The sequence below is a fragment of the Symphodus melops genome (assembly GCF_947650265.1).
Source record: "Symphodus melops genome assembly, chromosome: 8".
Lineage (NCBI taxonomy): Eukaryota > Metazoa > Chordata > Actinopteri > Labriformes > Labridae > Symphodus > Symphodus melops.
The window spans coordinates 1,964,624-1,989,311 of NC_136698.1; the positions used below are offsets into that span (position 1 = coordinate 1,964,624).

Consider the following 24,688-nt stretch of genomic DNA (forward strand, 5'->3'; position numbering starts at 1 on the left):
TTTCGAGGATCTGAAAGGCCAACACAGACACAGAACAAAACACAGAAACATTCAGTGATATTTGCTGAATGTAAAAGTCTTTAAAATCAAACTTTAAAGACACGAGGAGGTCGGGCAGGTCGGCTAAAGACGGGCTGATAAGGTTCTTTCATTGATGTGAGCAGAGGTTGGAGACAGCAGAGGGAGCGGGAGGCAGAGTGGAGGGAGGCAGAGTTCTGTAAATAAATATGTGGGTCCACTCTGACAGACAGAAGCCTGAAGGCACAGGCCGAGGTATTCCTCCAGCCCACTGTTCAAACACGCCACGCCACATAATCGCTTCGGACGTCGCCGGCCCTTTCCTGGACCTCGCACTGCTCGCTGAAACGGCAGAACACACGGCAGGAGAGCGCAGGTTAGGACAGAGGCACGAGGATGGAGGATGCAGACGCTGCAGGTCTGGTTTACATCCCCCCCCCTCCCTCTGCTGCCAGCTGTGTGTCCTCTGCATCTGTCACACACTCGAGTGCTCCTGACGTCACGGCTAACCTAAACATCTGCTCAGAGTCCGGATAACACCCGAAGCCAGGAGCTGAGGAAGAGCCACAGCTCCCGCTTCACTTCCTGGAACCGTCCAGGGGGAAAAAAAATAGAAATGAATAAGAATAAAAATACAGCAGCGTCCCTGGATTCTAAAGCTGGACCATGTTTTGACTCCTGCCGGGGCCGGGGGGCTCGGGGGGCTCGGGGAATAGGCCCTGGGAATCTGGCATTTTTTGGACCACGGTAGCTGTTCCGTTTCCTGCATCACTGGGAGACTTCCTTTTCACACAACAATGAAAAACCTCAAATTTCAACATTTTAGTAGAAACAACTCTGGACTCCCCGACAGTCCTGCTCAATCAGTCAGAGCAGACTCGGGCCCAGAGGCACGACTCTATTTGTCGCCAAACAGATTAAGAAAAAAAAAAAATCCCCTGAAAACCTTCCATTTCTTTCAGCAGTCTGCGGTGGTTCACATGGAGTGTTTACGGACCACTAAGTTTCTCACTGCAAAAAAATTCATCTAAGCAAAACAAGTCAACTAATACATCAAACAACATGTCTGCGAACGCTGCGAGCAGAAAGGACTCGATGAGTTCTGTGGAAACACTAAAAACACGATCGGAGCTCCGAACAAGGGAAGACGTTTAAACTGCACGACTGACACAAAGGGAACGTCTGTCAGGACGCACAGAGCTCAAACTAGGGAAAACTAATCCTTTTGGGGAAGCTTTCAATCTCTTTTATTGATTTTAAAATCTTTAATTTGCTGCTTTTTTGTCTTTCTTCATTTAATCCAGGGTTCAAGTGTTGATTTGGCACTGGTGTTATTTTAGTCTTACAGTAATCAGTTGTTACTACAGTCTCAGATAGTGGGTATAATTTCGCCCTCAGGGATTAATAAAGTATATATCAATAAAAAAACAAAGGTCAAGTGTAAGATAAGTCTGACTTATGTGGCTTTGGATCGAAGCGTCTGATAAATCAATCAAGTTTGTTTTTGTCTTTGCATTTTTGATGCGTCTGTAACATTTCAAACGACGTGCAGCAACTTGTGAAATCTGCTGATACAGATTTCTGATTTATTACCTGAAAGAACCAAGAATTTCAAACCTGTTTAGCACACTGTTCATTTCCTGAGAGTCAGGCAGAGTGCGGGAGTTCACCTTGAAGTCTTCTAACGTCTCCTTAAATGAAAATGTTCATTCAAACGTCCTTCAGCGGTCCGAGGGAACGTAACAATGTGCAAAGGTTGTTTTTCTCTTTCTATTTGTATTCACATGAACATGAAGACGATCCTCGACTCTGTCTGCTTCAAGCTTGGTTGGCGGACTCTGTGTTTAATGTGGATTAGTCAATCAGTACAATAACAGATGTGCAGGCAGACTGCGGTGAGCCTCTTCTAGCAGCCGTGTGGGCCTGAAACACGCACATCTTTTTCTACTCACTTTATTTTGGGCAGGATAGAGAGAGAGAGAGAGAGAGAGAACCTGATCATGCACTTCTGATCCGACCTTCAACCTGAACACTGACGAACCTCTGAAGCTCGATCATCCAGAAGCCATCGATACAGATGTGTGGTCTGCAGATGCAGAAGCCGAGTCTGTGCACAGACTTCACAGTCCATTTAAAGGAGACGTGGGACTTTTCCCTGTTTCTGTTTATGTCGGAGACGGTGCTCAGCTGCACAGTGTGAGCAAAGAGAGAGGGGGCGAGAAGAAAAAGAGAAAGAGAGAGGAGAGAGAGAGAGAGAGAGAGAGAGAGTGAGAGAGAGAGAGAGAGAGAGAGAGAGAGAGAGAGAGAGAGAGAGAGAGAGAGAGAGAGAGAGAGAGAGAGAGAGAGAGAGAGAGAGAGAGAGAGTGAGAGAGAGAGAGAGAGAGAGAGAGAGAGAGAGAGAGAGAGAGAGAGAAGAGAGAGAGAGAGAGAGAAGAGAGAGAGAGAGAGGGGCCTCGGACGTTCGAGCCAGAGTCCAGCTGTTTTCTGTAAATATTTTCTATCTGCCTCATTTCTCTTCCCAGAATTGGCTTCTTTTCTTTGTTTCCACCTTGCTGGCAGCAGGACGCTCGCATTATGAAATAACTCCAGACTTCTATTATGGTCATCAATAAAATCTCACATGCAAGCAAAAGTGAAAATAAACAGTGGAGGAGACAGAAATGACTTGACGGTGATTGAGAGGGCTGGAACAGCTTCTCTCACGTCAGATCGCGAACAAGGAGAGCACACAAGTTTCTTTCTTTGTGTTGCTGATTTCTTTCACACATTCACGTCTACGTTCGAGGTACGAGTCATTTTGGAAGGAGTCCGGACAACAGGGAACCCTGCCAGACGGCGCTGGGAGACAAAGAAAGGATTCACAGCCACTCGGACAGCTGTGGCTAACGAGGCCTTGCAGCGAGCGGGCGGCTGCAGAGCCTTCCCGAGCTGGCTCCGCCGGCGAGAGAGAGCGTGCAGGCCGGTATGTCGGTTTGGCTGACCTGTGCGTAGTGTGCAGAATATCTCCACTAAAGCTATCAATTCTGAAACAGCACTTCATGTTTTTATGAGTGGGAGCCAAAGCTTGGCAGCGAGAGGATGTTTGAGTGCTGTAATGAGTCAGGGAGAGGAGGAATAAGACAGGAAGTAAAAGTCAAGGTCATTCTTCAAATATTACGTTTGTTTTTCCTTCTTCTGGGAATCACGGAGTTAAATAATATTCAAGGTGCAGGACGTTCACACATTTACACCTCTCAGAATGAAGACGCCCACCACTGAGCGCTTCTACTGTCGAAAATAAAAACTGATCATGAACTTAAAACGTTTTTCCCTCAATCTTTTTTTTTTATTTTTGCAACAGAGAGGCTCCATGTTGTGAACATGGAGCTGACTCTTCTCGCTCCATGCTGCAGGTACTCTTTTTTTTTTTTTTTTTAAAGCTTTCCTATTGAACATGTGTGTGCGTAATTAGCTCATCATATCCTCTTGATGTTGTGATTTTTTGTTTGTCTCGTCTGTATACACACAATCTACTGCCTGTCTGCTGGCCAAAAGAGAGCAAAGCATCCCTCCTCTTCCTGAAGTTTCTTCTTCTTTGTCTTTTTTGTTGTTGTTTGATAAAGTGTGTTTTGGGCAGATTTTAAACTGCGGGCTTTATTTCACACTAAGTGCTGCGCCTGTAGCCAGATTCTGATTTTCTTTACAAACAAAGTTGGACTGACGAGCGGCCCGCCTGCTGCTGAAGATGGGATTGAATTATCTATCAATACTCGTGTCAGAGTCATACTCGTGTCAGAGTCACAACCACGCGGACAAAGACCAAGACCGAGTCAAGACCATAAATATCATCAACCTGTGTACCTAAACGTCTGGGCCTCGGGTCTGCCTTGGTCTTGGTCTTGGTCTTGTCAAGTCAGCTTGGTCTAACTTCGTGTGAGTCCCTTCGAGCGTGACAGCGGGAAGGTCGCGGTTGTAAAAATCAAACTAGAAAAAGGATCGACGTTTTTAGTTCTTTAAGTGAAGGGTGATTTTCTTCTAACCGCAGTAATGACGTGGAACAAAAACCTGTCAGTGGTGGTCTTAATTTAAAATCCAGAGACCGAGACAGGTCCAAGTAAAAATGTGTATTTCAGCTCTATTGGAAATCTGATGCAGAGCGGTCGTCATGCAACAAAGCAGTCGGGGTTAAATCTTAAAAAAAAAAATCTTCTTTTAAATGAGACAACAGGAGAACACGTCACAACTCGTTCTTGTGTTTAAAACACCAAATGACATATTGATAAATAGCTTCTTCTCTATGTTTTTTCATGTTAAAGGGGCGATGCAGGATCAATAAGGATTTCTCTAACTACACCAGAGTTAGCCAAAAGGCTCATTGGGCAGATTTGATGAAAGTCTCGCTGCCTTTTGAATTCCAGGTTTGCTCTGCTCTCATACAGAGTCCTCACACACGTACAGCAGATCCCATCCTGTCCCACAGCTCATAAAAGCAGCACGAGGACCTCGTGTCTCACAGGTCAATCGAGTCCGTCTCCGCTGCATCGCTTCCTCCGTCTGTACATTTCCCGTTGGTGGCAGCGGGCACACAGTGGGCACGCTCAGTCGGAACGTGAGAATGACTGTGCATTGTTCACGTCGCTCATATTGGGTCTGTTATCGGCACTATCAGGCCTAATACTCTGGCCTGCATTGTGTTGGGCTGCTCCGTTTATTTAGATTCAGCGGCTAACAATGAAAACATCGCCTCTCTCCCAACCGGGGCGCAAACATTCAGAGAGCAATAATAATAATGATGGAGGCAGAAAAGTGTACGTATAAATAGTAAAGAGGAAGTAACTGGAGGAGAGAGTAAACAGACAAAAGTATGAATGATGAAGAAAACAATTGATTGGAGTCACCTGGCAGAGTGACAGCAGTCCGTCTCTGCTACCTTGAAATCTTTCTGTCATTTGAAGGACGAATGAGTGTGTGTGTGTGTGTGTGTGTGTGTGTGTGTGTGTGTGTGTGTGTGTGTGTGTGTGTGTGTGTGTGTGTGTGTGTGTGTGTGTGTGTGTGTGTGTGTGTGTGTGTGTGTGTGTGTGTGTGTGTGTGTGTGTGTGTGTGTGTGTGTGTGTGTGTGTGTGTGTGTGTGTGTGTGTGTGTGTGTGTGTGTGTGTGTGTGTGTGTGTGTGTGTGTGTGTGTGTGTGTGTGTGTGTGTGTGTGTGTGTGTGTGTGTGTGTGTGTGTGTGTGTGTGTGTGTGTGTGTGTGTGTGTGTGTGTGTGTGTGTGTGTGTGTGTGTGTGTGTGTGTGTGTGTGTGTGTGTGTGTGTGTGTGTGTGTGTGTGTGTGTGTGTGTGTGTGTGTGTGTGTGTGTGTGTGTGTGTGTGTGTGTGTGTGTGTGTGTGTGTGTGTGTGTGTGTGTGTGTGTGTGTGTGTGTGTGTGTGTGTGTGTGTGTGTGTGTGTGTGTGAGGGAGTAAGTGTGAACGTGTGTGTGCTTCCAGGCTCCAGGGAGACTGGAGTGAGGCGGTGTGTATGACAGGTGAGAGCTGATCTCATTTTGATGACGGTGAATTAGCCGTGTTGTGGTTGGCCGGTGCAGCTGTAGCAGAGAGCGGAGGGTTTTCACACGGCCGCCAAATGAGCCTCTTTAATCAACCGCTGCTAAAACCGCATTTGAAGGGGGGGGGGGGGGGGGGGGGGGGGGGGGGGGACATTCCCAAGACACGAGAAAACTTGCACACGTTCCAGAAAAACTCAAGAGTTATTTTCTGAGCAGAGATGGAGAGTGGTGATGTGGAAGTTTTCAGACTATTTCACAGCGCAGTAAAAAATAAAAAAAGAGTTCATGCGTCTCACCTGCCAGAGCGTCCTGGGCCTCGAAGAAGGTACTGAAAATAAAAAAAGAGTTCATGCGTCTCACCTGCCAGAGCGTCCTGGGCCTCGAAGAAGGTACTGAGGCCTCCTTTCACGTAGGCCAGACTCCCCTCGTTCTTCTTCGTCGACTGCTTCTTCAGATTACTGGATGCAAACTTCAGCTGCTCAAAACTGAGGAAACACAAACAGTAATTTGTTATTCTGTCGTCGTCCAAGAAATGGAATAATTCAGACGAGCTTCTGATGTGAAAAAGGGAGGAGAAAGAAACGGCTGACATTTTGATTTGATGACAGATTTAAATTAGGGCGGCAGAAACTCGGTCTGTAAGGACTCGGGTTGAGAACCGGAGGGTCACTGGTTCAAGAGCAAAAATACGGCAGCTGGTCTGGAAAGTGGAGAGATGCCAGGTCACTTCCTGAGTACTGCCGAGGTGCCCTTGAGCAAGGCACTGAACCCCTGCACCTGTATGCATTTTGCTTGGACTTCCTCAATAATCAGATCTCATGGATCTTAAGCTGACTGCATTCATACAAATAAACAAACGATCAAAACCATCCTTTCCCGTTTTGTTGAGGCACGAACCTAGGAGACACACACACACACACACACACACGCACACGCACACGCACACGCACACACACACACACACACACACACACTGGGCTGATGTGCGTACGTGTGTCAGCCTCCTGAGTGAGGTTTCCTCCGCAGGAAGAAACAGTCACCCAGCGAGTGTCCAAACAGAGGCCCCCCTGGTCATGCTGGATCCTGGGGGTCTGGGTTACTGGGAGGCTAAGCACGTGGGAGAGGAAGCCAGGAGAGTCCAAAATAACTCAGCTCTGCCCTGACGTGACAGTCAACTGAGCTGAGGGCTTCTGGGTCAGCCGTCGGCCTCGTCTACAACCCGAGCAGTTCCTGAAGCGCAAAGACTTTCCTTTCAAGGAAAGACCTCACCTAAAAACTACACCCTCAACATGGATGTGTTCTTTTCTTTTAAAATTATGTCTTTTTTTTTTAACCAACTCCTCATCTGTTGTTTGAGTGTATGCTTCAAAGCTGACAAAAATAGCACCTGGACAAACAAACAGGAGCTTCTAGCACAATGTAAAGGTCCACTTTTATTTTTTTGAGGTGTCAGAGGGAATTATCGCAGACCTGAGCTTTGCAGCTGCAGCAGCCTGTAGACCTCCTCGCTCATGTGTCCCTTCTATCGTAAAAAAGAAAGAAAAGATGCAACCGAAACTTCTCCTCCTTTACAGTAATCAAAAACAGCTCTGCTGTCTTGAGAGTTTGTGTTAAAGGGTCGGAGCAACTTTTTCATTTAGAGCCTTTGAATCAGAGATGTGTGCGGTCGAAGGAGTTACCTGGATCCTGCGTGGTTTTCTATGAGGTACCAAGTGGCAGAGAAGTTCTCACTGGTGAAGTCGCCGCTCATTCCTGGAAACGTCAGCTCCATGTCTTTCTGCTGGATTTTACCTCTGGATGAAGGAAGATTCACATAGATCAGCACAAAGAAAAAAAACAGGAAGTAGAAAAACATGACTGTAAACTGCAAAGACTCTAAAATAATAAAAACATTCTGAGTGAGCAGGCTCAACGTTTATTAGTACAAACATGTTCCAGCAGGGGGCAGCGTGCAGTCAAAAGTAGCCAGGCTGAGAGAGCTTGGCGTGGGAAGTGCAGTGTGTGACGCCTGGGTTCCCCTGGAGGACCCAGCACTCATTAGGGAAGCTTGATCTCTACTAATGACCCGTGGCCTACGCAAACCAAACCCCCCCACCTCCACCACCACCCACCACGCAGCTTCACACACACACACACACACACACACAAATATGTGCATCTATACATAGAAAACCCAACACACTGGCCGTACAGTATCATGGAATAAGAACTGGGATGAATAAAACACACATTCACCAGAGCCTGTATTAGTAAGCACTCGTTCATCGTTTACGTATCAACAATGATTCATCTTTAACTCTGAGTCCAAAAAAAACAGAATCATGAATCATCTGTCCGCTGCACACTATCTCTGCAGGTGAAGACTTTACGATGGCGAGCGAGTGTAGAGGTGACACGAGCATGGGCTGCACTGTCTTCGGGTGTTGTCAAACCTGGTTGTCATGACGACCAAGAAGGTAGACGTCGGTCACAGAGGACAATCCTGTAACAGCTGCACAATCTGCTCTGGGATGTTATCTAACATGCTCTGTAACCTTTTCATCCACAGTCCTCTTTTTCATTTCACATAAACAGAAGGAAATATGTTGTCTCATGACCTTGTCTGACTTAAACTGGGTGTTACATTGTGTTTTTGTCGCACACGTGGATAAGCAGGCAGCCATCTCTACTTCCTCAGTAACATCACGATACAATGTGCACAGGAGTGATGCTACACTGTAAAGAACGCTCCTCAAATTAGAGGCTGAAAGGTGTGTTTTATTTTGAAAAACCGTCCTTTATCAGATCATGTTTTCACATACGAGGTCAAAGAGTGTGCAGACTGGATGTTCAGAGCGACCCTGGTGCGGCCTTGTTTTTATGGGGGTCTCATCTCTGGCCACGAGCGGTCACTTGCCCCCGGCCCCTCTTAAGCAAACAAACACTGCCAGAACCTGACAACACAAACTATACATTACAAGTTGTGCGTTCCCAGCCAGGCGCGGGGGAGGCAGCACCACGCCGCCTGCTCCGAGGCAGCAACACGAACATGTGTGTGGGACGCAGCTTTGGCTCTATCGTCGTCGTCCTCTCTGTTTTATACACAATTATTGTGTTTCCAGTCCCCGTGAGCGGCGGTTAAAGGCGGCCCAGCCATTGCTGTGTTGGCATAATATTTCAAACGCCTGCATATGGGGAGAGTTTGTTTCTGTTTGGGGATGTAAACCATGACTCAATGAGAAGAGAGTGTGTGTTTACGGCGGTGTGATTGTGTGTGTGTGTTCAGACGTTCTCAGTCCGTACTTGTCGATCTCGATGCCCAGCGGATTGCTGGGTCTCAGGGAGAGCGGGGAGATGCCTTTGTTGCGGTCGGTCCTCATGTCGTAGTAGTTCATCTCATCCACCCACACGGCAGACTGGTCCAGGATACCTGCAGGACGGGACGGGACGGGACGGGATACGCGTCACCACACTGACAGCAGCTACAAAATCATGCTGCATGACAACTCCTTTAATCACATCCACATATTCTGTTTAATCGTTGCTCTCTATTCTGTACATATGGAAGCCATTTAAAGGCTGTATATAGAAAGCGGACCGAGCTCCTTGTAGGCCTGCAAAGGAGAAAACTTTCAAAAATCGCTTTCAAATTTCACGTCATGAACTCTCCTTCCTGCTCGTTTACTCGTCTTCATTCTGTCAAGAGGCTCTGCTGTTCAGCGTGGCTTCCTTCTTAATTCTGAATGACTTGTTGTTACCGTGACGACAGCAGCAAGTATTTACATAGAAAACGCAGATACAAAAAAAAAAATACAAAAAAAATAAAAAAGAAGCTGTGTGAGAAATGAGGACACAGTATGTGCAGTAAGGGCTGATGTAAACACACTAGAGCAAGCTATGCAACGCTTGGGGTCCTGACCCCCATGTGGGCTCGCATGTGTGTATTTATTGATCAATAAAAATATTAAATATCCTCTAATAAAAATGTATTAAACAAGGCCAGAATAATAAAGCTGCAGAGAAACGTCCCCCTGATTAAAAACTAATTCATTTGAGCAGAAAGGCTGGATGTGTTTGGGATGTCTGAGGGGTCGGTCTTATTTGATGTTTTTTTTATGTTGTTGACATTAAAGATGTTAAAACAATGAGGTGCATTCATCAGATCCCACAACGGCTCTCTCACTTACACTTTCTGTTTGGCTCTTAAAGTTGTGACAATGGGTTTTTTTTTGTGTTTGTTTGCTTTGAAGTCGTAGAGATCTTTCCCCCTTACAGGAAGGATCTCTCCTCGCTCTTCTTATTTCCAAAACCTTTTTTTTTTTTTTTAAAGCATCGTAGTTTATGTTTTTAAATGTTCTTCACTTTAAGCAGAGTAAACACGAGACTTCAGAGGACACATGATTATTACAGACTCTTTTGAGTCAGCGCTAAAAGGACAATTATCAGCAGCTCTTTGAGAATCAAATCATTGTTGTTGTTTTTTTTTCATTACTGCTTATGAAGGAAAGCCAAACAAGCTCCGCCCACTAAGAAGCTCCCGTCTGAAGGATTTATTCAGTGACATTTGAAGCAAACTGCTTATGGAGCCTGTTTTCTAACATTTGAGGAAGCCCTGTTTGTGTCTGTTCTGTGTCACTGTCAATGAATATATTTGAGTTGTTGGATTGAAATAAACAATGTGAAGATGAATTTCTGCTCAGTGTTTTGCGGTGTCAGAATTTAAAATGAGCTTGTAGATAATTTTTAGAGTCTTACCGATCCGCTCGGGTCGGATCAGTTTGAAGGAGACGGTGGAGGTGCCGAGACCTCCCGACTTGGTGGTGACGATGATTTCTCCCTTGTCGTCTTTGGCGGGACCCACGCGGCACACTATCTTACTGGCTGACATCCACTCGGCTGTCAGCAGGCAGTTGTGGCCGCAGATCGACAGACCTGAGACGGGCGAGAGAGAGCGAGAGAGAGAGAGAGAGAGAGGGGAAAGGGTGCAAAGGGTGAGCGATACAGGCAAACAGTGAGAGCGTAAATAAACAAAATGAAGCAGCGACACACACTCGGAACAATCTATAACAAGAGGCGCTCCCTCGCACAGAATAGGCGTCTGTCAGCAGGTTAAGTCAAAGTGTCAGCAGGGGTTAGAGCTCAAGTTGAGGTCAGGATGGGCGTGGGTGGCCTTGACCTTCCTTCCTCTCACTCAGCTCCTTTAAGCTAACGGGTGTCACTTCAGTGCTAAGTGGACCATTACAGGCCCGACGCGTACATCTGTCGTCCTCTTTAAAGCTGCTCGGACCCTCGAGGACAGACGTGAGGATTACTCGGACGTTTCCAGCTCGGTTTGGAGGGAGGGAGGGGGGGGGCTTCACGTGTGTGTCGTCAAACATCCTCAAAGCCTGTGAAAGCTGATCAACAAATAGCCCATAACCGCGTGAATAATATGCCTATTAAGAGTCCCATTTCCTGCCTCTGTTCTCCACTGGCCACTTTGTTTAAATACATAAGCACTCGCACACATCGGTGCATATCTAATCATCTAATAACGGGCCCCGGGGACATTCAAGGTCCGAAATAGAGCTGCATTACAGGCCTAACTTAGCAGGCCAAGTGTGGAGTGGTGTGTGAGTCCTCTGGATCCCCCCCCCCCCCTTTTAACTAGAGAAGTACGGAAGAGGAGGAATATAGGCAAAGTGTGACGTTCAAAGAAATAATGAGAACAAGGTGGAGACTGCATCTGAGTGGCTCTTTAACATCAGGACGATAAAACGTATAAACTCTCAAACAAAGCAAACACTCATCTAAATATTTACTTCAGCTACAGATTAGGTTTGAGTGTCCTGACCCGTTTCGACTCTAAATTTAATAATAATAATAATAATAATAATAATAATGCATTTGAAGCAGGTTAAGTCAGTCTTCATCCTACAAGTGTTGCGAGAAGATTTAGCTGTTTGTATCAGAATATGAGTGTTGATGTTTTCCACTGCAACAGAGAGGCTGACATCGATCACAAGGCTGTCAAACCTTTAAAGACGACTTTACAAGCCCCAAAAAAATTTATTAAATATATATATATATATATATATATATATATATATATATATATATATATATATATTTTTTTTTTTTTTTTTTTTTTTTTTTAAATCACTCGAGGATTTTTATGCCAAGATTAAAAAATTGAAGGCTCTGATATCCTGCTGGTGATGTCACGCTGCTCCTCTGTGGAGACTCGACTCACCTGGACTTGAAGGCTTTTATTTTTATTTATTTTTTTATTAATGTATCTAATTGATTTGCTTTGAGCAGCTCAAACTTCAGTCAAACATTTTTAAAACACTTTAAGAAATTAACCTCGGATGTTGAGCAGCCACTTTAGAAATCTGCCTGCAGTAAAAACATTTTTAAACATACTTTTATTTTTCTTGTTGAATTTAGAAATTTTATTTTTCCCTCAATTGTCCTAAAAGAGAAAAGTGATGAAATTCTTATTAATGTGGACAACGTTCAGGTGACGTCCTGTCCTCTTACATCTCATATAAACAATAATAAACTCCACAGCGGCCTGTTTAAAACAGCGGGCTGCTCTGATTGGATGACAGACGACTTCATGAAATCAGTTCATGCACTTAAAGGTAGAAAATCCTCGACAAACTAAACACCGACGTTAAACTTTGACTCCATCTTTAATGCCCCTCTTCTCCAGAACATCATGGAGATATAAAAAACAACAACAAATGAAGAGGTTTTTAATTAGTTAAAACAAATAAATGTTCATTAAAATGTGATGACATGTTATTTATGTGTGGGTCAATCAGCAGCACATGTGTAAATAAATGTCTCCATGATGTATGTTTATCTTTAAATGGTCACTCAATCTTTACTTTTCATTCAGGAACGACAGAGTCTTGTGAAATAATAATGAGAATGACGAGGAGGAGGAGGTTTGTGCGACGCTCTTCATTCCTCAGAAATAATTTAGTGAAGCAGAAATTCATTTCAGAAAATCAAACAAACAGAAGAGACACATTCTTTCCAGGACAGAGTTGAAAGTATTACCGATGAGGTCGGTGGTGCCCGTGCCCAGGTTCTCTCCACGGATGGTGACTTTGGTCCAGGCCGCGCCCTCCTTGGGCGAGATGCCCGTGACCAGCGGGGGCTGACGGGAACGAGACATGGTGGCCCGAGGCAGACAGGAACTCCCGCTCTATCAGCAGCTCCTGGAAACAAGACACACACACACACACACACGAGGACACGGTGAGCAACTCAGCACGGTGAGAAATAAAATACAAAAAGTAAAGTTCCGTTCACACTGTTGTCGACTCGTAATGACGCTTCAGGTGCTGAAACAGCGATTCACAAAGGGGGGGGGGGGGGGGGTCGAGGTCGGGCCCCCCTGGGGTGAGGGTCACAGGACACTGTGAGGGGTGTCGCAAGAATCCATCCAAAAATATTTACAAATGAAAAAGTTTTTCTCATTGCATATTTAACCGTAGTGTGTTTTTACAGAAATGACTCAGATTCCACTTCAGTTTTTCAGGCTGTGCGCCACATTAAATGTTTGATCCACCTCCAGTCACCGTGGGGGTCCACAGAGTCCAGCACCTTATTTTCAGGGTCGAGGTGCTGAAACTGTTTGGGAACCCCTTCGCTAAAAATAATCAGAGCTGCAAAAGATAAACAAACAGACAGAGGCACACTGCAATCTGTCAGACACCATGATGTAAAAAAAGTTTCTCTGAATTTCAATAATTAACAAATATGATTTATTTTCTTAAATGATGTTTATTGAACTGACAGATTCTTTATTCAAAATGATTCTTGATTCAAAGTGTATTCTTGAATGAGTCCATACTTGAGGATCTACTGCAGACGGACTGAATGTCCATTTGGTATTTCACTGAGTTAAAGAGCTAGCATTAGCACTTAGCAGGGAGTCACTGAATAGCAAAAAAATAATAATGTGAAAAAAATTAAAAGAAAATGATTTTTGGAAGTTATGAATCAATTTAAAATCTTAGAAGAGTAGAATCTCATTTTTTTCTTAAATCATTTTTCCCCTCCTCTAATCATGATCGAATCATTATGAAGGACGATTCATTTAATGTTAATTAATTCATGAAATTATTTTAAAAATTAGTTTGTTTCTAAAAGATGAAATCATCTCAGAAATAGAAGGTAACGTTAAAATAATTTAAAACAAGTACTTTCAATAACACAGAAGCGCACAGGAAGTGCGCACAGTGACGAAATAAAATAATTATATAAACATTGAATCACAAACTTTCCGTGTAAGAAATGCACTTTTATTTTTGTTCAGCAGCTGTTTTTTTTTTCATTTTCAGTACAAAAGGACAGTGATCCATGTTCTGAACATTGACCTGCAGTGACCCGGAGCGGGCACAACGGGCTGGCAGCTCGCGCTCACTTCCCACCCTGGAGGTCTCCCTAACGACGCACGCGCTCTCTGCAGCAGTTATCTCTGAGATAATAGGAAAAATAGAGAAGGCAGCCAAGAACGAAGGAGCAGACAGAGAGCAGGGAGGAAAGGAAGAATGTAAACCTCACAGCGAAGGATAAATAAACCTGGCCTCCCCAATCATTCCACATAAGCCCACACAATGCAGCGCAGATTACGGTACCAACGGAGGAGCACCCATGCAAATCAGTTCAGGACGAGGGGGAAAGACTCCAAACGAAAATATGAAAGGATGTATTTCAGCAGCACAGATGTTTGCTAATAAATTACTGCCAGCTCTCCACAAAAAAAAGGCCGACCAATCCAGAGTCTCTTCAGCGGGGCTTCCGCCCTTTTGCTCCACAGCCAAAAACACGTTCTGCACAAACAATGCACCGAGTTCACACGGATCGGACCTGACAACGAGTTCACGGTGGTCGGCCTTTCGCGCAGCTACACGGACGCTAACAAGGTGTATGAGCACAAGGGGAGGTGAAGACGGCTTCCAAGAGCCAAAAGGGCGACAGCACGAGGGGAAATCAAACCTGACACAGCAGCACACTGATTAGTCGACTCTCCTGGAGGAGGAAAATCAGAGGCTCGACTCCTGCTGGAGTCACTGCAGGGAGGACATTTAATACCCCTTCATTTATTAATGCATCTTATTCTAAATGACTACATCTATAGATTCTATGAAGTGGCTGAAAATGTGCAAATTCTAACACCAATTTCCCAAAGATAAATCTTTAAAGCTGCAGAGGTGAGGCACTGAAACAAAAACTGAAGAAAAAGCAAACACACTTCACGTTTGACAAGCTGAGAAAAATGAGTTTGTCCTTTTTTCGAATGATGAACTGCTCCAAACAACGGCTGATCCTTTCCCTACTTTGGGGTCAAGAAGACCCCCTGGATGTGCAAGTGGAGCCAAACCACGACTCCTGCAGCACAAGTCCATTTCATATCTGACATGTAAAAAGCATCAGGTGGTCACATGCAGGGTTTGTTTTTTTAAATGATTTCTTTGCGTTTTCTTTTCTTGGTTAAAACTTTTTCAGTTACATTCTCTGAATCAGAATCAGCACCGTCGTAAAATAGTGAATCCTGAGAGGTTTTCTCTTCTTCGCAAGATCATTTCCTGACATTTTGAACACATATCCATTGATGAATTTCTTACTCATGTTAAAAAAAAATTCACCTGTTGCCACCCCTTTGTCATAGGAGAGTATAAGTATGCAGAGCTGCATACACGCAGAAAGATTCAAACCTTACATTACGAGTGTGTGCTACACCTGTTCACTCTCCTGCAGCCGCTCTTCTGTAAAGTTTTCATTGATGCATTTTGTCTGAACACGATTTCATCACTGATTTTATGACAGTTATTTATCAGACTGTTTGGAGACGTTTGTCATGTGGCACAAAACGAGAGTAAGAGTTCAGCTTCTTGTGACCTTCCTTGAGATGCCCCCTCCTCCTCGTCCTCCTCCTCCGTCGCCCTGACGTCGCACAGATGAGATTTACCTCGTGTTGCTGCTGCCCCGTGCTTGTCAGAGGAAATGGAGGGGCGACGGATCTGACATGCAGAAGATAAGAGGTTAACAGGCCTAAAACAAGAGCTGGCTATATCCTTCATCAATCCCACATGTTTGGAGTGGGAGGGCGAGCGGGCAGAGAGCTGGGATCTCTCGTTTGTGCAATTCAGATTCCTCTTCCAGGACTGCTTCAAGCCCCCCCCCCCTTCCTCCTTCACTTGTCTTAGAAATACACGTGCACAAACACACACACACACACACACACACAGACATATACACGCTGGGCAGAATGACAGCTCAGCTAAGTTTGCGTGCGAGGGGCCCGAGCTGGTGTTGTGTGGTCTGTGTGTATGCGAGTATGTGGATGGATCTGCGGAGAGGTCTGGGCAGTGTGTGTGTGTGTGTGTGTGTGTGTGTGTGTGTGTGTGTGTGTGTGTGTGTGTGTGGTCTGGGTGTGTGGTCTCTGGCGCGGGCCTGGGGAGAGCCTGCTGACGGCTAGGATGAGAAAAGAGCCGCTGTGTTTACTTTACTCTGGGGGCTGTGCATGGACACGGGAACACTGCCCAGACCCCGCTCTGTAACACCACTGCACACTCACACTCACTCACACACACACACACACACACACAGAAAATCACACAGAAAGGAAAGGGGGGACTGTTGCACAAGTCTCATGTCACACACCATCAGAACTGCGCTGTAAACTTAGTAATAGAAACTATAACTCCGTACAGACTGATCTTTTTTTTCCTTGAAGTAGCTCAAGAGCAAAACGAAAGAAGATGTTAGAAATCTCCAACTGGAAACTTATGATGTACCCTTCAACCTCTAGGGGGCGCCAGAGGGAAACCCCCCCCCCCAAAAAACCCAACCATTCAAGCCGCCTTTATTCCAACATGTGTCAAGTCATGTTATACTGTAAAGGCTGAATGTAATCAATGACAACACACAGCTAGATTTAGCCTCTTTTCTCTCACTTGATTCTCCTCCAGCCGTGATGCCGAACTGCCCCCCCCCCCCCCCCCCCCAGCCTCTCACTGTGGTAACGGGGCTAAAGAGGCAGGTTTGTTTTCCTTGGAGGCGGACTAACAAACAGCAGGTTTGGCTCTGATCTGTGTGGTAGCTATGAGGAAGTCTGAGGGTTCTGGATCGTCTTGCAGCCCTGCTAATAAAAGTGGCATCCCGCTCGCCTGGCACGCCGCTGGACTACGTGGACACGACGGGAAAGACTTTTCATTTAAGACTCCAAATAAATCTTTACACCACATGAAACCATTTCATTTCCACATGCCGCAGTTTGCTCAAGGGTCGGAGCGAGATGGCAGCGCTGGATCTCTCCTTCAAAGATAAAGGGGAAGACAAAGTTCGGTCCCCGCTCGTCTCTTCGGTGACACTTAAAAAAAACATTTTCTGAGCTCTGCGGCTGCAGTTGAGATCAGCTTTTAAAGGATAACGGTGAAAAAAAAAAAATTGTGAAACTGTACGCTCTATTGAAAAAAAAGATTGAGAGGTAAATTCTGAAGCATGCCGAGATCAGCCAATCACATTCATTCATTTATGGATTTAATTTCAGTTCATTCAACAAACAATCCAATTAAATACAAACGTGAAAATCTCAAAAGAAAAGGAGCAGAAACAAAGAATACGCTCACGTCATGTTTGAATATTTTTCAGACATTTTAAACAAATTTTAATATCATGACTGTCTAAGTCTAAAAATCTCACATAGATAGATAGATAGATAGATAGATACTTTATTGATCCCGAGGGAAATTCAAGATCATCAAGAGAAATTCATTAGCTCCTTTTAATCACAGATTTCTGCACGTTTAAAGATTAAATAAGAATAATTGTTATGTTAAAATAATTTATTTTGGCCAATATCTTCTTATCAACGATCCTTCGAGGTCGTTTCTGGCGCCCTCCTCCGTCTTTCTTCGACCCCACCTTCCTACAACGACTAAACCTTATTATTGTGATTTCAAACATTTTGTGATATACTGAGAATTGAGATATATTGTGATTAAACTTTTCTAAGTGCACATCACGTCCACAAAAACTTTATTTGAACAGAATGCAACTTGTTCAAAATGAATTGTGTAACATCTTCAGCAATTGAAAAATTAAAAAGCATATTTCCTATTAACATATCAGAAATATGAAAACTCCAGAAGGCGGTCTTTGTAATCAACTTTTTTGTCTTTCTGCCACTTTGACTGGAGAGTTAAAAAAAAATCTACCACAGCAAAATGTAATCAACATATATAAAAGTAATATATTACAATGAAGGCTTGCCTTGTACAGATACAGACAGGAGGAGGGGGCGGGGCTATGTGAGCGTGCCGGCTGAATTTCCGTTGCTTCTTATCACATGACTTTTATTTGATGCAATGAGCTGCTGAGCTCTGGAGCAGGTCACCTTGTGAAAGAGATCCGGATCTCAGTGGGTTTTTATCTGGTCAAATGAAGGTTCATAAAATAATTATTATTTACACGTCACCGTGGTTGGTAGGTTTAGCAAATTCAGGCGCCACTGCAAAAACAAACGTCCTGTATTTGGAGGGTGACGGGCCTGCTTGACGGCCATGAGAAGAAAATATAACTCGGTACCATGATGGATTTGATTTTCCCCTCCACCTCTGGTAGAGGAGAGATCCACTGAGGAGATTAACTCACTGTGGGGACGTTTTTTTTTTTCTCTCCTGTCACAAAACGGGAGCTCAAACGGTTCCTCTGAACCGAGTTTTAGAAACTCAAATATCCTCGAGTGAGGACTCAATAGAAACTGAGGAAGGGTCCATTCTCTCTGAAAACAACTTCAGATTGAGCTGAAATGATTTTCTTATCAACATGTGGTTCCTCTCACTTTATTCCATTTTCTATCAGTGTTATAGTCCTTGTCAGAGTATTTCATCATTTAAAAATAAATAAGTGACGCTGTGTGATGAGCACGTCAGCACAGTAATATATTTATTTAAAGTAGGGACAGTGTAGTCAAGAAATACTTTTCTTTGTCTTATCGCATGAAGAGAGCAGCTGAAGGATTCAACACGTCTCTGTAAAAGTTAAAGGGAATAACAAGAATATTAATCTGATGGAACCAAATCGACCGTCGGGGGTTTTTAACCTCCGCTGAGCCCACATCCCCGTCCTCCAATCAGACGACTTTAAAACAAACTGTGCAGCAGCAGCAGCAGCAGCAACGTGAACATCTGTTGACTAACACGCCACAGCAGCAGCATCTCATGAATACCGCGTTCATACGCCGTCAGATCAAGGCACGCCACGCTTCAAAGTGACGCGCAAAATGGCAGTGATTGGCGTGTGTGTGTGTGTGTGAGAGTGTGTGTGTGTGTGTGTGAGTGTAATGGGTTTTAGGGGCACAAAGGGACCCTTTTAGACAGCTCATCGGCCTCAGCCCCTCCGTCTCCAATCGCAGCAGCGTGCTCGCCATCCGCCATCGACTCTGCTCAGAAACCCCCTCCACACTAACACCATTTCACTCCGTGCTCCCCAACATTACACAAACACCAGATTCCTTCAAAGACCCCCCCCCCATCCCCTCAAAGAGGCGTCTGAATGGACAGAGCGCTCCAAACATCAGCCGCCCTGAGATGAGTGCTGTGATCACACAGGCCGAGTGAAGCTGTGGACAATCTCCCACAGTGTTCGCTCACGCCACGGCCCGCCACACGCCTGCAAGATGTGGACACAGTTTGGGAAAATTGACCATAATGTGCGTGGAGCGGCTCGCATTTCAAATAAAAGGGATGATAAATAAGAAGAGCGCAGGTCGACGAGCTCTCCCACAATGACTCAGCGTCACATGTGCGAGCGAGCCAGTTCACTATCCGAGCATCGCGACCCGTCTGCCCACAGGCTCTGTTATCTTTAGGGGCCGTCTGTTTGTTTGTTTGTCAGTCTCAAGTGCTTTTCAGAGTCAGCTTTAACCAAGTCAAGTCCCCAATTTCCCATCAAAAAAAAATCCTGGAACAATAAACAGAAATATGAAGTATAGGCCCGTGAATGCAGGGAGATGTTTTGAGAGGATTAAGAGGCTGGAGACAGGCGGCTTTGCCCGGTGACATGGCCGCCGCTGCTGCTGCTGCTGCTAGCTGCTTGACATAAAGCACACATGGCCAGCGTGAGAACCGTCCTCGCCGTCCCATCCTGCACCACACAAACACTGCAGGAGAATCTGCTCTGCATCGTTCTCCGACCACCGACTTACACGGGACATAAACAACATTTCTTATTGCCATGTCCAAACAGAACAACCTCAGCTCGGCTCTTAAAAAACACAAAATGACAAAAAGAGGACGGAAGAAAAACACGTCTTTTCTTTGCTGCAGATGTAGAAAGCCAACGTCTTTAAAAATACTCCGATTTTTCAAGTCCAGCTGACAACATAAAAGAATTACAAATAAGCTTTTACAACCTCGTGTGTTCATGAGAAACTGGAAGCAGATGATTTGAATAACTGCAGGACATAATGACTTCTTAAAGTTTTGGTTCAGATACGTTTCAACAAGCTCACTTTTTCTTTTTCTATAATAATCAGATGTTTATTTGGTCGATTAAATGTTGGAAACTAACCGAATAAGCACTCGTGCAGTCGAGCATCTGATTTGATGTGAACATGACCAGCACATGAAAAACCCTGAATGATCGGGGTCGATGTGAGACGGGGGGAAAAGCAACAAGTCCTTTGAATTAGGAAGCTGAAACCATGGACAACTACGGACACGTGACTTTAAAGATTATTAATAAGAGACAAGGAGGAAGCGTGAGCTGCTGCTGCTGTTTGTGTTTGTGCTGCTGTGATAAAAAAAACATCATCTTCTGGTTGATTTCACGTTATTTGTCTTTGTTTTGATTTTAATAATATTTCAGTTAATTACACTTTACTTATTGTACATTTTTTATGGTTTTCTTTTAAGATGTCTGTCAGAAGTTTGTCTCTTCTCCGAGCTGTTTTCTCAGCCCCTTTCTGTAAGTCCGCCTGTCCAGGTCTGACTGGGTCACTGTGAAAACCAGCAAGCCTGTCAGCAGGGAGGGGGCTACCAGGTGGGGCCGACCGAGGAGAGAGGACAGGGGTGAGAGGAGAAGCGCCGCTTTGAAAAACAAGGCTCGGCATGACCCCCGTCGCTCAACTCACCCCGAGGTCTGCGGGGCTGCGGCACTGAGGAGAGCCTTAAAAAACACACACAACCCACCACAGTCCACCAAAACAAACAAGCAGGGCCACCCAAATTTTTCAATTAGAGCACAAGGAGGGGGGCAGGAAATGGATCAGTGGAGCCTTCCCTCCGTAGTGCTGACTTCTGGGGCAGAGAAGGCGCTCACTGAAAGGACTCGCTGGCACGTACGTCGACATGAATGACGGAGAAGTCCTGCGACAGGGCGCCTGACCTGTCAATCAATGACTCTTATTCCCTCCCACATATAATCAATCAGTTGAACAAACACAGAGGGTGAGGCACCGTTCCTCTTGTGTGTGTGTGTTACACCAATATCTGATGACAGAGGCTTAGACTCAGCTCAGGTTGAAAACATTTCACTTAATGAGGCTGAGCTGAGAGACAGGGTCACAACGAGGAGGGAAACATATCTGTATCAGAGCGGACACTGTGATTTTACTGCGACAACATTTGGTTTAAAGTATGTGGAATCTCCATCATTCAAAACGTTGTGCAGCTGAACATCCTCTCTGAATAAGAGGGAGGTGTGAGACCTCCTGCTGCGAGAGCCAGGGAGGAGATTACTCATCTTCATCGCCATATCAGTACCTACAAAAACTGAGCAGCAGCCATCATGGCACAGTCTGATGTTGAACCGGAAATTACCGGAGAAGGTGTCTCGGCTATTTTCAAAGAAGCTCGGGACAAAACAGATTTCTCCATTTCTACCACTTACTTCTTATTACTCTGAGACATTAGCTCGTCATTATTCTCTTCCGCTTGTTTGTCTTGATTTTGGTAAAATCGTTTTTTTTTTTTTATCAGTGTGGGGTCATTAAGATAGTTCTCGTGAACCAAATACCGCGTTTCCTCCCTTCTCTGAGGCTCAGTGTCTCGTCACAAGCTGCTGACTGTCATTTTTTTTTTTTTTTAAAAACAGACTTGTTTGAGTGCAAACCCCTGGTTTCAAAAGAAAAGAAAGAAAACAATAATAATTTGTATATTTTGAGAAAAAATGCCTCAAAAAAAGTCATCAGCTGCAGCTCGACAAATCAGTCAGTCTAGCTCGGTGTATTAAATGATAACGGGTTTATTTCTATGGTAAAACTTTAATTTAAGGTCACAATATTAACTCGTTGTTTTTAGCATGCTAACTGATAGCATGTTTTAATATTATTAGGCACTTATTATTAGTAACTGTTCCTAACTGACTCAAGTCTGAAGCTGAGAAGAGTTTTCACCGCTTATTTTACATGAATTATAAAATTAATGTACTTAAGATCATAATTCATGTTATTGTGACCATGTTTACATGTAACAGACAGGACTGTAATCATAAATGTCTCTGAAGGACAGCAGAGTGTTTGTGATGTTTAAATTATCGAGTAATCACGACAGGATGAGTCAAGATACAGTTACACGAGTTTACACTTTTACACAACCAGATAAAAGATGTTAATATAATATATATATGTATATGTATAAATACAATACATTTGAATAAATGAATATTTTCTGACTGAAGACGAGAAACAAAGAGCCGAGAAAACTAAACAAAAAATATTAAACCAAATATTCACAAGAAGTAGGAATCAAAGGAAAGACAGTACAAGACAGCTCAATGTAAGACAAGCCTCTTGAAATATATTGTCATTATTATTATGTAAATATCGAGAAGAAATCGACACATTCGAAGCTTCCTGACCTTTAACTGACAGATGTGTCTTCATCATCGTTTCTAATACATGCAACAAACACCACAGCGTTAATAAAGAACTAAACATTAAATGAAAGATTGTCAGAGAAACAGGTGAACTGACAGAGAGTCAGAGAAACAGACGAAATGAAAGATTGTCAGAGAAACAGCGTTGTTTACATATTTGACAGAGAGCTTCCGTTAGCATCGAGGCTAACTCGGTTAGCTACCGAGCTCTTCCCGGAAGACTCCTGAGTGACTCTTCTTTTTACGGCTTAAATTTTCATCTTTCCTGCCTTAATTAAATTCGCGTAAAGTCCCCGTTATGCTATAAGTATGTTAAAGAAGAAATTAGAACTCACAGTTTACAGCAGGATGACTGCAGCGACCCTTTCCTGTGTCACGTGACTACATCCGGTGTTCGACCACAGCCACTGCCTTCAGAATAAAACACATGACGTGGAAAAAAAGGTAACAAAGATATAAAGACAGTGAATTAAAACTACACTGCAAGATCTGATGAGTTGGGTTTACATGGAATATATTTATACATAGAAACGTGTTGCCTCAAAAAAATTACAAAGTGTTCTTGGGATTTTAAAGTGAAATTACAAAATATATTTTAAAAATACACAGCTGAGAACATGTAAATACTTGTCAAATGAAATTTAATAAAATGAAAAAATATGAAAGCACTGTTATTTCTTTGATGCTTACATCCCGTTCACATTTTAATTAGTACAAAACATATCATGCTCCTGCTGAAAATTACCCACTAAATCAATAGATTAAAAATAGAACATAAATAAGAATAAGCATATTCTGTGTTAAAGCTTGACTTGCAAATTTGTAAGACTTATAATATGTTTTAATGAAGAACAATGATAGGGACAGTGCAGTTTAACATACTTTTATATAGAGCTTAAAACTGAGGATGATATTTGCAATAATTCCTCAATAGGAAATTCAATTTTGCACAAACAGGGTCCTTATCGAGAGATGTCAGAGTGAGGGCGTTGTGTGAAAGAGCGCCAAAGCAGTTCGGGACCCTTGTTCGAGGGTACTTCAGCAGAGCTAAGTAATCAAACTGGCACCTCTCCAGCTACCATACCAATTTCCAAGCCTGGTCCGCTCCGGAACTTAAACCGGCAACTCTCCAGTTACCAACCCAAGTCCCTACAGACTGAGTATTACTATTACTATTATTATTACTGTATTAATATGCAACATTCAGCAACATAATACCACATAACACTACATATATAAGGGTTTAGTATAATTCATTTGCCACAGTATAACAATACATCCTTTTAACCAATGAGAAACAGACATTTGAAATACAGCAATCAACGCAGTTCTGGTTTGCTTTTTACAAACAATGACACATGTGAATGTTAGAGGGAGGCGTGGCTTTAGAGGGAGCAGGGGGGGGGGGGGGGGGTGCAGACAGAGCACTGAAGGAATGCTACTTTCAAAATCATGTTCATTTTCAGAAATGAGCAACCCTGCCTTTAACCTGAATATTCAAACGTTTCATTTGTTGTTGTAGTTTTACTTTGTCTCTACTTCATTTCAGCTGTACATATTTTGCATTTGACTGGTTTATCTGACAGTCATAGTTCTTATTTTGATCTCTAAGTCCCCTGGTCAGCCCTGAGATTCAAAACTATATTATCATCCGGCCTGTTCCTCTGAAGCGTTGAATGTCCTTTGTGTGAGAATTCTGTGGCCCGGAGAGCGCTGCTTCTCTCCTCGTCTCTCTTTTCACGGTGCATCACTGAGGTATTTCCACTTGTTCTGGGAAAGGCGCAGCATCATTAGAAATGCAACAGAGACCACCCAGGCACACACTGCAACACTGATACCATTACATTTATCTCTCCAAATTGTGCAGGGCAGAAAGTATTTTCGGTGATAAGGCAAGGCCCAGTCCCCGGGGAAACCATATTGTCCAATTAGACGGGCTAATCTGATAATTGAGGGATCAAACTGTGACTTGGGAGTTTGCACAGATGCTGATACAACACAGGGGCTGTTTGTCTACATAAACACCAACTTAAAGCAATGACGATGCAAGATTTAGATCTCGGTCTCAGTGGTACTGCCCTCGCCAATGAACGAGAAGATCAGCCTCATATCAAACACACGGTGTGGAGCTGACAAATCAGCGGGTTATCAATTAATCAATGATGCATTATTCAGTGCGTTTGAATTAAAAGTTGGATGAGCTGCTCGAGTACTTGGGTCATCTATGGTTGCAGGCTGCAGCTGGACAATTCAAAACATGGTTTTCACCAAATTCTCCAGACAGCCA

At 43.9% G+C, this 24,688-nt stretch overlaps 1 protein-coding gene across 1 annotated transcript in view; it reads right to left on the reverse strand.

The window, feature by feature from the left end:
• Positions 1-22,840, reverse strand: part of exoc2 (exocyst complex component 2) — a 41,816-nt gene extending 18,976 nt beyond the window's left edge. The window contains exons 1-6 of the mRNA XM_079351225.1: positions 22,737-22,840; positions 12,568-12,728; positions 10,273-10,449; positions 8,821-8,947; positions 7,218-7,331; positions 5,868-6,023 (exon numbers count right to left, since the gene is read on the reverse strand). Coding sequence (XP_079207351.1) covers positions 5,868-6,023; positions 7,218-7,331; positions 8,821-8,947; positions 10,273-10,449; positions 12,568-12,685 — 692 coding nt within the window. The 5' untranslated portion in view covers positions 12,686-12,728; positions 22,737-22,840. The remainder of the gene's footprint in view (positions 1-5,867; positions 6,024-7,217; positions 7,332-8,820; positions 8,948-10,272; positions 10,450-12,567; positions 12,729-22,736) is intronic.
• Between the last annotated feature and the right edge of the window lie 1,848 nt (positions 22,841-24,688).